General features: G+C 45.3%; 1 protein-coding gene across 7 annotated transcripts in view; it reads left to right on the top strand.

The window, feature by feature from the left end:
- The window catches only part of fbrsl1 (fibrosin-like 1), a 400,645-nt gene extending 396,461 nt beyond the window's left edge, over window positions 1-4,184 (top strand). For all 7 annotated transcript variants that reach the window (XM_080766465.1, XM_080766464.1, XM_080766467.1 and 4 more), the window contains 2 exons: window positions 1,031-1,295; window positions 1,575-4,184. In XM_080766465.1, coding sequence (XP_080622591.1) covers window positions 1,031-1,295; window positions 1,575-2,907 — 1,598 coding nt within the window. In that variant the 3' untranslated portion in view covers window positions 2,908-4,184. The remainder of the gene's footprint in view (window positions 1-1,030; window positions 1,296-1,574) is intronic.
- Window positions 4,185-13,062: the final 8,878 nt, after the last annotated feature.

Below are 13,062 nucleotides of genomic sequence, written 5' to 3'. Positions count from 1 at the left end.
CCTCGCTCTCCCTCCCCCTCCCTCATACCCTCCTCCCTTCCACCTCACCCATACCCCCCTCATACTGGGCCTGTCCCATATCATGGCCAGTAACAGAGGAGAGCAGTTCAGTCTTAGACCACAGGGAGAGCTGGGAGGGAAAGAAAAATAAGAATAAAAATCAAGGCACTTAGCTCTGCCTTTTTAAGCCAAAACCTAACCCCAGTCTAGGGAGGACCAATCCAAGCAGGCAGCACAGTACAGCTCCCTTCCCCCTCCCTCCTCTCCCTTCCTTTCCTCTACTCTCCTCTCCTCGCCTCTCTAGGCCCAAAAGCCTGAAAGCCTGGCTGTAATCTGACTGCACCACTGCCAACACGCACTCCAGGGCCTGCTGTTTGGTCGCTATTCATCTATTAATTATTCGACAAGCCTCTTCACACTACCGCCGTGGAAGACTCACTCCTTTTCTCTACCCCTCTCTCTCTCTCTCTCTCTCTCTCTCTCGCTCTCTCTCTCACTTTCTTCCCCCTTCACACTACCCTCCCCCTCGCTCCCTCCTCTTCTCGTTTCTCGCCCCTCGCTGCTATTCTCTGCCAAATCAGCCGCCCTGTAGCAAAATGGATGTCAGCGAACAAACGCTATGGAATGCTGAGGTCTCCCTGGCTTTTCACAACCCTCAACCCCACGGGGCAATTGAGTGTCTTCCCCTCCACCCCTTCATCCAATGAAGAAAAAAAGGCTCATGAGAATGAAGAGCAATGAATTGGGGGGGTGGGGGGGGGGGGGGGGGGGGGGGGGGGGAAGGGGGAAAAGCCCATTCGGTCCAGCAGCAAGTTGGAGGGGTGAAGCCATTAACCTCTAACTGGTCTTTGTACACAGAGCTTCAGCAGGAGAGCATCGAGAGACAAAAGCTGCTTTTGTGGTTGATTCTTTTTTCTACCCTCCTCTGGTTGACACTCGTCCTTCATCTCCATCAAGAGGTTTGGATTTGGGTTTTCATTTGAACTAACAGCCTCTGTGTCCCTGTCCCCCTCCCTCTCTCTCTTCTCAGGTTCCAACAGTGTGTTTGGCCCCAAGGAGGGCCCGGGGGGCCTGCCCAACTTTGGCAGCCCACACCACGACACCTGGAACAGGCTGCACCGCACCCCGCCGTCTTTCCCCACCCCGCCCCAGTGGCCCAAGTCTGCAGACATCGAGAGGAGCGGGTCGGCCAACAGTCAAGAGCGTGACCGGGAGAGGGAGCGAGAGAGAGACAGAGAGAGGGAGCGAGAGAAAAGGGACTCCTCTGTTGGGAAAGAAGAGAAAGAAAAAGACAGGTGGGTTTTGAGGTTGAGTTAGATTTGGAAAAGAAGAAGAATAATTTTAGCGTACATTTACTGTATCACAATTATATTAAATATTGAAAGTATGTCCTGATTTGCCCATTATTGCTACATATTAAAATATTAATAATAAATTATAATTATGTTTTATTAAGTTATTATTTAGGCATTTACTAATGCAGCTGTGAAATGTGCAACAATACATTGATAATCAATTGCATATACATTGAACATTTCAGTGTATATAGTAACAGTGTATACGCCCTTTTTCAGAGATTCGGTGGACCGGAACCGCCACTCCAACCGTTCGTCTCCGGCCTCTGCACCGGTCAGTTATCAGATCAGCAACCTCATCCGCTCCAACAGCCAAAACTCCAGCGATTCGGGACGACACCACAGTGGGAGTACTGGCAGTGTGGATCGGGTCCGCGAGGCTGAGAAAGAGCTGCTGGAGCGCCACCGAGAGACCTCAGACATTAAGGTGAAGGAGAGCCGCTCTCCTGGGAAGGATGTGCTGGACAGGAGATCTTCAGAAGACCCCATCAAACCCATACACCGCTCCCCCTCTCCGTACTCGAAGGTGATGCTCAACGAGCAGCCAATGAAAGGAATGATGGCCGGCAACGGGCCACACCCGCCCATGCACAAGGATGGCGAGAGGAAAGAGCCTCCACCCTCCTCAGCGGATCTCCTCCACAAGGTGAAAAACGACATGAAGATCAAGGAGGAGAGGAAGGAGGAGCAGGAAGTAGTGGTAGTCAGTTCTGAGCCTGCCTCACTGCCCCCTGCTCCTGCAGCTCCCATCATGCCTCCCGTCTCCCAGCCCAGTCATCCTCACCACCACCATCCACCTCTGACACAGCAGCCTCCTCAACCCTCGCCTCGCGGCAACGAGATGCCGGGCCATGGCCTCCATGGGATGCAAATGGCCCACTCGCTGCCCCTATCCATGAGCGCCATGCACCAGATGGGCAGCCTCAACGTGCTTGACCGAGCCCGCATGGCTCCCTTTATGGGTGTGAGTCCGCTGGCGGCAGGGAGGGAGCGCCTGCCTCACCCTGCCTTTCCCTGGGACCCGCTGAGAGAGGCATACCGTAGCCTGGACCTGCAGCGCCGCATGGACTTCCAGCTGAGGGCCGAGCAGGGCCACCGCTTCCCCACAATGTATGACCAGGAGCGGGCATACCGTGAGCGGGAGGCCCATGACTACAGCCACCACGAGCATCTCCTGGAGGTGCGGCGGGAGCATGAGAGGATGCGGCAGCAGGCAGAGGAACGCGAGCGACAACACCTGCGGGAGGAGCTTGACCGAGCACGCCTCCACCAGCTGCACCAGTCGCCCATGGAGGGCCACCTTGCCCACATGCCCCCCTTCATGTCTCCGCTGGGTGGCGGCATGTACCCCAGACTCAGCCCCTCCACAGGACACAACGGCCTGCTCAACCGGACACCCCCCACCGCTGCACTCAGTGCCCCCCCTCCCCTTGTGCCTGCAGGCAGTGCCAGGCCGGGTTCTCCCAGGCGGACTACCCCCATCACTACCACCACACAGGACCCTCGGGACTACTCTCCATCCCGCAACCCCAAAGAGGTTGAGGCACGGTAGCTTCCTGGACTAAAATGACATAAGCGCTTACACGATGAACTCACAAGCCCAACCCCCTTTACCCTGAATTTGAAATCTTATTGTGAACAAAATGCACTGCTTTTCACTAGAGAAGAGCAAAAAAGAAAATCACTCTGAGGAAAATGGTATGATTGTACAAATTAAAGGTGTGCAGGGCTGACAAAGCACATGCCATGATTTTATTTTCAGCAAACTTGCAGATCGAATAATGTCGGTGAAGAGAACACAAATTATGTGTATGTTTATATCCGACTTAAGTATTTGATAATTATTATTAATAATATATTAATCCAACCTTTTTTCGGCTTTGTGCGAAAAGAGAGATCCTGAAATGAGTTTGTACATTTTCCTATCCTTGTTCCGTGTATAGGCATCTTTTTATGAATTTTATGTATTTTGTGCATTAGTCACTCTTTTTCCGATATTTAATCCCAGTTCATTGTGAGACATAATCCATTATGGCCCACTGTAAAGACTGGATTTTGATTTTTGACTTTTGCTCAACAGTGATTTAACCTCATGGTACCAGGATATCCTCATGAATAATGCCAATGTACAATGTTACATTACCAATTTGTTTTGTTCACTTGTTTTGCCTTTTGAGATATGCAGATAAATATATATTACAAGGTCTTTGTTCGGTCTCTGTAAAGAAAATTCATGTAAATAACTTGTTGATATTCCTTTGCTGCAAAAATAACAGTGTAAATTTATTAGGCTTTTTAAATGTTTCTAGAAAAACAAAATGAAATCAAACATGGATGGATAACCACTTCCCTGTTGAAAAAACCATGGTAACAGAAAAGCCTGGCCAATGGGAGGGAAGCGTGTAGGGAGGGTGTCATATAGGGGCCTAGAAGGATCATCTGCAACCTATGCAAAGTGCCACAAAGGACCCTGATGGAGAGACCACCCCGAGAGAACAGTGGATACTGGTGACAATGGAACGAACTAGGATTATAAAACCAGTTTATAATTGCCAATGAAAACGATGGAATTAGAAAACCTAAAGACTTCCAGGTCATGAACTGGACCACAGAAGCATACAGCCCCGTACAGAAAATGGAGGACAGTTTTTGACTGAGCGGGCGGCAATAGGACTTTCTCTGTCGACCTTGTGGTGTTGTGCAGTTGTTTTTCTTAGACTCTTGTATACAAAACAAGTAGAGTTTTAGGCGTGCAAAAAAAACAAAAAAACAAAAATGAACATTCATGGTTTAAAATGTAAGGAATAAAGTTTGGACCTAATGTCTCGACAGTTTTGTTGCTTGTCTTTCATTAGCCTTTTTCATCACTGAATCCATCTAATTAATTAACTTATCACAAAGTATCACAAACCGACAATTTGTATTTGGCAATAATGTAAAAATCACTAGAAGAAACGGTGGATTATGTGTTTGCCAATAGTGCTCATGCATGTCTCGGCTTGAAGCGTTGCAGTATTTGCTCATCTCATATAAAGCTATTAGTTTGAAATTGTAGCCTAAGCCATGATGATGATGACGATGATGATGATGATGATTTGAGTCTAATATATCATACATTGGCTGCAGAGCTCTCCAGAGTAGAATCAATGAGATTGGGGCAAGGCAATAGAGGGTGGGACTAATAGGACATTGATTTTGTAAGAAAGCAGGTTTTGAGTGTTTGTGTTGCAGGTAACCGGTATCGACTGGGCAGCCCAGCGGCATATTGACCTGCGGTCTGGACTCATTAAAGGGAGCAATGCCTGAGAGGCAGACTATTGGATAGAGGTGTAGAAGAAGAGGCTCCTCTCTCCCTCATTCTCCTTCTCCCCTCCACTTGTTTTCTCATGCGCTCCACTCATCCGTTTCCCTAATGAGGCCTGAGGGCAATGCAGAGTGGACCGAGCAGGAGGCCCTGAGGCGCCCCATCCTGCTTATTGACAAGACCTATCCTCTCCTCGCTGCCTGTCCGGAGACGGCCAATTCATCCTGGTAATGCCCTCCTGAGCTCTCCCTCTCTCCACCGCACACGCTTCAAGACCAAACCAATCCTGTCCCAGGGTACCAGTGCATAATGACAGCGTGGATCAAACAGCGGCCAAGTCATTAGGGGATGTTATTGAAAATCAATGCTGGCCTTCTGTCTCACACTCTTGCACAGTTTTTTTCCCTTCTTTTTTTCCCTTTAAAAGGGCTCCTGGAAAAGACTGCCTGCCAGAAGGGGGGCTGGGTATATTGGGAAGACTTAAATCACTATCACTTTCAATTTAGGAAGACGGTAATTGAGCCACATATTCCTTCTACGGGTAGCATCTGCTGGTTTCACTTTAGCGTTGTGTGCTTTTACTCCTAATCATCTGGTCAACAGCAGGTACTTAACCTCCGTACACATTACCACATAGTGATTTTTCTCCCCCTGTAACTATTATTTACCAAGTCAGCTTTTGTGCAAGGAAAAACGTACACCTTACATTTTCTCCTGACTCCATTATTCCAGCCGGTGTTCTATCCATTTTATGGCTGAGTGTGGGAACGGCCCTCCAGAGATGAAAGGCTCCATCAATTCCACTCATTGTCTGGCAAGGTCAATTTATTTCAGTACACAGTCCATCATCAGAAGGGAATCAATTGACACATTGCCTAGCATATCCAAGCCAAGATGGGTTATTACAATGGCTGCAGGTGTCAAATCCTTTCCACTGTGATTTTTCAACGGTATAGTTGTTTATTAAAAAATTTCAGGGGATAATGTAACATGGAATTTTCTCCCTTTCATAGACTACACCAGTGATACTCAACCTCAGGCCTGCGGGCCACATCAGGCCCGCGGGACCATTATGACTGGCCCACCAATGAAAATCTAAAAAAAGAAGAAAAAAAATCTGGAAAATGAAATAAAAATAAATAAATCTGAATGAAGTTATCTTTAATTACATTATTATAAGTAATACTATTAGAGTTGTACTATTACTCGAACGAAAATAAAAGCTTGGGGGGGGGGGGGAGATGCAATGCAAATGAAAGACATATACTGTGTATCCCTATTCCCTGACATAATTTTATAGCTAAACGGACAGAATTCTATTTATTTGAATGATGAAACCCAGCTGCCATTAATAGTTGGAAATTGCGGAAATTGTAATTGCGGAAATTGCGGAAATGGTGGAAATTGCGGAAATGCGGAAATGGAAATTGCGGAAATTGCGGAAATGGTAATTGCGGAAATTGCGGAAATGGTGGAAATGGAAATTGCGGAAATTGCGGAAATGGAAATTGCGGAAATTGAAATTGAGGAAATTGCGGAAATGGTAATTGCGGAAATTGCGGAAATTGCTCTTCAGTTATAGCTATCTATTTTCAGGTAGATTGTTTTATTTTACTCAGTCAACCATATCACTACTCATTTTTTTTTCATGAAAAAGGTCATAGCTGGGTAATCTATTTTCAGGCAAATTGTGTTTATTGTATTTTATTTTACTCAGCCATAACAATTTATTTTCTGTTAACCAACTTGCTGGCTGGCAGGCAGGCAGACAGCTACTCATAGACAGGCAGACAGACAGACAGCTACTCATGGAGAATTGGACAGGCAGGCAGTCAGACAGCTACTCATAGACAGGCAGACAGACAGGAAGGCAGACAGCTACTCATAGACAGACAGACAGCTACTCATGGACAATTGGACAGGCAGGAAGGCAGACAGCTACTCATAGACAGACAGACAGCTACTCATAGACAATTGGGCAGGCAGACAGCTACTCATAGACAGACAGACAGCTACTCATGGACAATTGGACAGGCAGGAAGGCAGACAGCTACTCATAGACAGGCAGACAGTAAGACAGCTACTCATTGACAGACAGACAAATAACTACTCATGGACAGACAGACAGACAGGCAGGCAGGCAGGCAGGCAGGCAAAGAGCTACTCATGTTATGTTATTATAACAGCTACTCATGTTATGTGCAATAATTTGTGCAGTTATGGAAACAGCTCTTTGTGTTTATGCAAGAAAATGTAACACATTTATTTATTTACATAGTGTGTGCATGCACATTGTACTTTGATACATTTTGCAAAAATAAAGCAACTGTAGTACTATGTTTATAATTTTATACATATTTTAAACTTCATAAACAATATTACAGTGTTTCATGTAGCGCCTTGTAAGCACAATATTGCGTTTTTTTTAATATACTTTTCTCCAGAGTAATAATCCCAATTAATAGGATACAGCAGCATCTGAGGTAATACATTGTTTTTCATTCTGCTAATCCCCACATTTATCTGAGAGAAACCCTGACGCTGAAGGTTGTGGATTGGATTTTCATGGTCTTAAATACCTCCAAAAAATCCTCTTGGCACAGAGCTCACCACAGATCCAGCAAACAGTGGAACCGGCCTTGGGGGGCTTTATGGAGCACAATGGCAGCTAATAACACATTGCCAAGCTAATAAGATGGGCAAGGAACGAAATGAATGGTTCAATCCAAGCTGCTTTTCTCTCTCTCTCTCTCTCCCCCCAACAGCTAAAACATGTATGAAAGCCGGGTTTTCTTAAGCTGCAATGCACACTGTGTCCCTAGAATTTCTCCCCCAGCAGGAGCTAATGCATTAGTTCCCATTTTAAAGACGGAACCTTGTGAAATGGAGATTGGTAACGATGAGACAGGAGGCTCCTGTCACTGTCACATTATGGCTGGGGGGTTCTGCTGGGCCTGGTGATTTCATGGACTTACTAGGTTCCCAGTTTGTAGCTCTCAGTGGGGGTTAGCAAACAGTAAACATCCCTAATGTCGACTATTCTATAGCTCTGGTCTAAACCATATCTGAATCACAGAACTGAGAGAGAGAGAGGATAGCGCTCTCAGTAAGTCAAGGGCTTTGGCTGTGTGTCTGTCTCAGGAGGTCATGGAGCTATTGTGGAGAGCATGTTGTTTTTCACCACCTAAAAAGGCTAGCGATCTTGCGTCCTTCCATTGGGTCGGGCCAGTCGGCCATCTTTTTATAGCCCTCCATGTCAACAGAGCGGCAGCTGACACAGAGCAGGCCAGTCAGCAGTTGAGAGGCTGACATAGACACAGCCAGACGGTGTGAATTCCAGACCCTGGTGACAAAGTGCTGTCTAATGTCTTTGCACCTCTGGACCTATGGCAAATATTCCTGCTATCTCACACCAACATGACCACTGTGCTATACAGTATATGACTGTGCAGCCCAGCCAGCCAGAACGAATATGAATAAACTCTGTCTCAAAACAGAAGAGCCTCAGAAAACAAGATGTGGGATGGAGAGACGAAAAAGAAGGAAGCCTGAAAAGGGAGGAGGTCCATACCACCAGCCAAAATAATCTTTCCACTTTCATTCAAATTTTAGATTTTTTTCTACCCTTTAATGTAGACCTACAATCTCCCACACACTAACAGACATATATGGGCTAGTATACACAAACCATAAAAACGAAACTGGCTGCTGTGGTCCTCTGTCCACTCATTCAGGAAGGCCCAAGGGATATAAGCCGCAGCGCTAGACACCAGACAAGAGGCAACTTGGAAAAAGAATGGGGAGCCATTGTGGAGGACGTTCTCAAATGGTTTAGTAGTGGGGTACGTAGAATAATATATATATAAAAAAATAAGGAAAAAAATATTTCAAGGCAAATGGAAGACATACGTGCCTCATCCAATTTGGCACAGCAAATGCATATGACTAGCCGTTGAGACGCTAATCAAAAGTGGCTCAGTGTTTGAAGGGGCGGATGGAAGAAGCTGCCAGCTGGTGACAACACAGCTTGTGTGAGCTGGCCAAGAGAGGCAGTCTATTTGAATGTGGATCTTGTTGTCCTGACCGAATTTCTCTGGAGCTCAGTTATAGCAGCAGTCGCTGGCTTGTAGCTGGGATCGCCTCGGAGCCACTTGGCACTCAGTTAATACGGAAGTTTTTCCAAAACCACGGAATGAGAAGTATGATTGAGTCTGTCCCCTTTGGTGGTGTGTGGATATGCATAAGCATTTATTCTGTTTGACGCTGGCAAACATGCTGCACCTAGTACTTGGCATGCAGTACTGTGCTAGGGTTTCCTTTCCAATGAGAAATTATTAAATAGGCATTGGCCATGTTTTCATGGCATATGAATTCATTATACATATAAAAATAAATCCTGCTATCTTTCAACATGAAAAGAAACAAGAATGACTAAGTCATAATTGCCAGCTGCAGCAAGCTCTCGTTTATAGATCTATTGATCTATAATCAGTTTGTGTGCCGCAGCCTCTGCCCCGGATTCATGTTGCAGCGTTCAGAGTATGGGTTTTATGGGTAAGTCTTCCACTGGATTAAAGGAAGTCTAGAGGCAGCCAATGAGGAAAAGGTTTCTACTACGGTCGCTAGTAGAGGTATAGGTGCATGAACAGGTTGTCCAGCCACTTTTCAAGCAGCTGGAAAAAAACCCTAACCCTCTAAGAAATGTATTGATTTGTATGACCACAAAAAAGCTCTTACTGTCAAGATCTGTGTTTCTGAATATTGGATAGTGTGTTTTGTGTTTCCTGCCTTCCCTTGTAGTTGTTTGTGTCTCGTCTCACCCAGAGCCTTCTCTGCTCTCACCTACCTTGTGATTGTTAATTTGAGTCACACAGCATGTGTCCTGTCTGGCCCAGCTAATCCCTGGGTTGGACTTTTCCTGCATTTGGGTCAATTGAACTTACAAAAACCCTGACATGGGTTTAAATATAAAAGTGTATCCATAACCTGTACAGCTAAGAAAATTGGAAGGTTAGGATGCTTTCTAGAGTCTAGAACATTCACACCACCTCATCATCATCATCATCATCATCGGTTTAAAGTCCGTTTCCAGGCACCGCCGGGTTGGACTGGACTCTCGATATGGCTTTCTTCCACTGGGAACGGTGGTTGTTGTATGTCTGTCTATCTCAGTTTAGACCAATTAAGATTGTATAACTCCAACACAGTCTAATAACGGAGTGTAAAAGTTCACAGGTAGATACAACAAACAGGCTGCTAAGTGCAGTGACAAGGACAATGGACATGATAACTTGACAGCTTCCCACAAATTAATGCTGCCAGTTGTGTTTGTTGTAGTGCCCAACTAGTCAAGCTAGAGGCGCACCACTGCCACGAATTTAACCATTGAACTCTGCACCTCCTGAATAACATGATACTTGCATGAACTATTTGTACCCTAGATACCAAACATGGTAGATCTAATCTATCAATCATGTGATCAGTATAAAGGTGATGTCACTTCCTAGCTTCCTCCTGCTTGAAATGTTTGTTGTTGGCAGCATACTCTGCTGTGTTTGACTATCAACTGGAAACACTCTGCTACACCAATGGGTAAGTGAAGTGTCCTTGAGTGGGTCCCAAATGTAATGTAGGCTATGTCTGTAACTCTGAGAGTGTACAAATGTATAGTTATTGAAGGGTTCTCTGCCATCCACTAGGGGCAGTATCTCTTTAGCTTACCTGTTCTGTAGAGTGAAGAAGGGAGCCATTTTGTTTGCTATCAGTTTCATGCTTACATTCAGGGATGCATGTTTGTTGGTTGGAAGTTCCTCCCTTAATAACTGTAAGTTATATTTATCTATGGAACTCTGCTATAGTTTTTTATACACTCTTATGTGAATACTTGTTTGCTTATATGCATTTTCATGTCAGAATTAGCCTACTTATTTTAGTTAATGCTTTTCTATTGTTTGTTTGTACTGCAGGGCTTCTTCATCTTTGTAATTAAAGAAACAATTTGACATAGGAGTGTATTTCTTCAGTTATGGTGGGGTCCTTGAAATTAAAAGGTTTGAGAACCAAAGCACACTCATCAGTAACATCTGTGAAGGAAGTAGGGAAGAGTTATTCTTAGCCGCAATTTGCAACTCTAGATTTTTTTTACAATGGGCTGAATCTAGAGTTGCAATACCCTCCATCCACTTTCTATTCATCTTTTTTGGTTTGTGATCTGCTTGTCTTAAATGACGTTAAACTCCCCAACATTGCAGCTGCAGTCCAAGCTTGAATTATCCTCTTTCAATCTGCCGAGCTAAAAATAAAAATCCCCCGTAGACATGTTATGAGCTACTTTCTGTCCAAAATATTCCAAGAGTGACAATATCGAGCCACCATTTTGATTTTTGCAACGTGCCGTAAAACAAGATGTGAGGGGGAGCGCTTGTTTAATAGAATCTTACCTGCGCAGGTAAGACACCCAAAGAAGAGGCCGACGCCCTAGGGAGGGAGGGACGCTATTAAACAAGCACTCCCCCTCACGTGTTGTTTTACGGCACGTTGCAAAAATCAAAATGGCGGCTCGATATTGTCACTCTTAGAATATTTTGGACAGAAAGTAGCTCATAACATCTCTACGGGGGATTTTTATGAAAAACAAGCTCGGCAGATTGAAAGAGGATAATTCAAGCTTGGACTGCAGCTACAATGTTGGTGAGTTTAACGTCATTTAAGACAAGCAGATCACAAACCAAAAAAGATGAATAGGAAGTGGATGGAGGGTATTGCAACTCTAGATTCAGCCCATTGTAAAAAAATCTAGAGTTTCAAATTGCGGCTAAGTTATTCTATACTATTCTCGTCTCTCATGCGCCTGGCTCTACAGCATTTTCTACAGTATGTTGAAGGCCGGCTGCGTGTTGGTGCAGTCAAACAACACCATGGTTGTGGTCTATGTCAACCGTGATGGATTGAGGTCCCGTCGTCTTTATGAGATGACGCGGGAGCTCTTAGTGTGGGCTCATACCAGGGCTCACTCCGTGGCGGACATACACCTTTTTTAATCCCAGGAGACCACTCACTGCCCCAGTTAGTTTTCGTTGGCAAGTCCTCCAGGGTTTCTGGGCCTGGACGCCCTGGCACACGATTGGCCGCTGACACAGCTCTATGCTTCTCCCCTGTTTACTCTGATCCAGGCGACACTGGAAAGAGTCATGATGGGGGGGGTCATCAGTTGCTTCTGATAGCCCCACTTCCAATGTAGGCGGGTCTTTTGAAATAACATATCAAACACTTTTCCACAAAACCTCATCGTAACCATTTAAAATGCAAGCATAGCAGAAGCTTGCCAAGCTTAACCATAGCAGAAGCTTGCCAAGCTTCCGTGTGCGTAATGGAAGGGGACGTTCGGTAGGCCAATCAGACAGGCAATGTCAAAGTTTGTTTTCTCATGCCAATAAAGCTGTAATTGGCCAGTAGTCACTTGAGTGGCAGTGACACTGCGGAAGTCTTCCGCTTGACTTCCGCCTAACGCTGGAGACGCATCTATTTTCTTTAGTATCTATGGGCTGATTGATACAATCAGCTGACTGACAGCTGATTATAGCTGAGGTGTTCAGACTCGCATGTGCCTGTATGAACTAACGCTGTGCTACAAGTGTAGTGTTTGTTTGACTATGCCTTCACAACAAACCACATATTGCTCACTCACTCACATTGTGCAAGGGAACCAACCCTCTTTCAGGTGTTGCAACATGATAATGAGTTTAGTTTGTTGTTCTAGCTTGATAACATATTTGTTACCAAAACCCTTATAAGCCAATTTAGTGTGTAGTGAGCAATAGGGTAGCAACTAGGGTGATCCAAGATTCCATCCCCAGCCTGAGAAACAACTGCCTGCCTCTCCTGGCGTCTGTGGAAATCTATCTGGCAGCAAACACCCTTTGAAAAGGCTCTTATCTCCTATCTGGGCAGGGGTTTTCATGCACCAAAGATAACAATCCCTATCTTATCTTGCTCTGTTCGTTAATGTCACAGCTTAAGGGGTTAGCTCTTCCACTTGCAATGGGGCTTGCAGAGTGGATTGTTTGCAGATTAGTCAACACAGGCCTCTGGAGGTCTTTGGAGTGTGTTCAAAATGCCTTGCCTTGTCCCGCAGACGTTCTTGTGTGCACACGTAAGCGTATTGGCTGCCTCCCCTGTGCCTGTGTCAAATGGCACGAACACAACACGATGATGGCTTTTGGGCATGATTACACACAGCGGGATTTACAGTAGCACTTATCACATCAGACAAGCCAATGTTATGAGCCAAAACAAAAAGCGGCATGATAGCTACCAAAGCCAGGCCATGTTATTGTTGATGTACTGAATATTTTGGGGATAAACTGACATTATTGTGGTGGCTGATTAGTGCAGAGTGTCAAT

The sequence above is a fragment of the Protomyctophum bolini genome, assembly GCF_963924005.1.
Source record: "Protomyctophum bolini genome assembly, chromosome: 6".
In the NCBI taxonomy this organism is placed as follows: domain Eukaryota; kingdom Metazoa; phylum Chordata; class Actinopteri; order Myctophiformes; family Myctophidae; genus Protomyctophum; species Protomyctophum bolini.
This window is presented reverse-complemented; position numbering and strand designations above follow the sequence as displayed.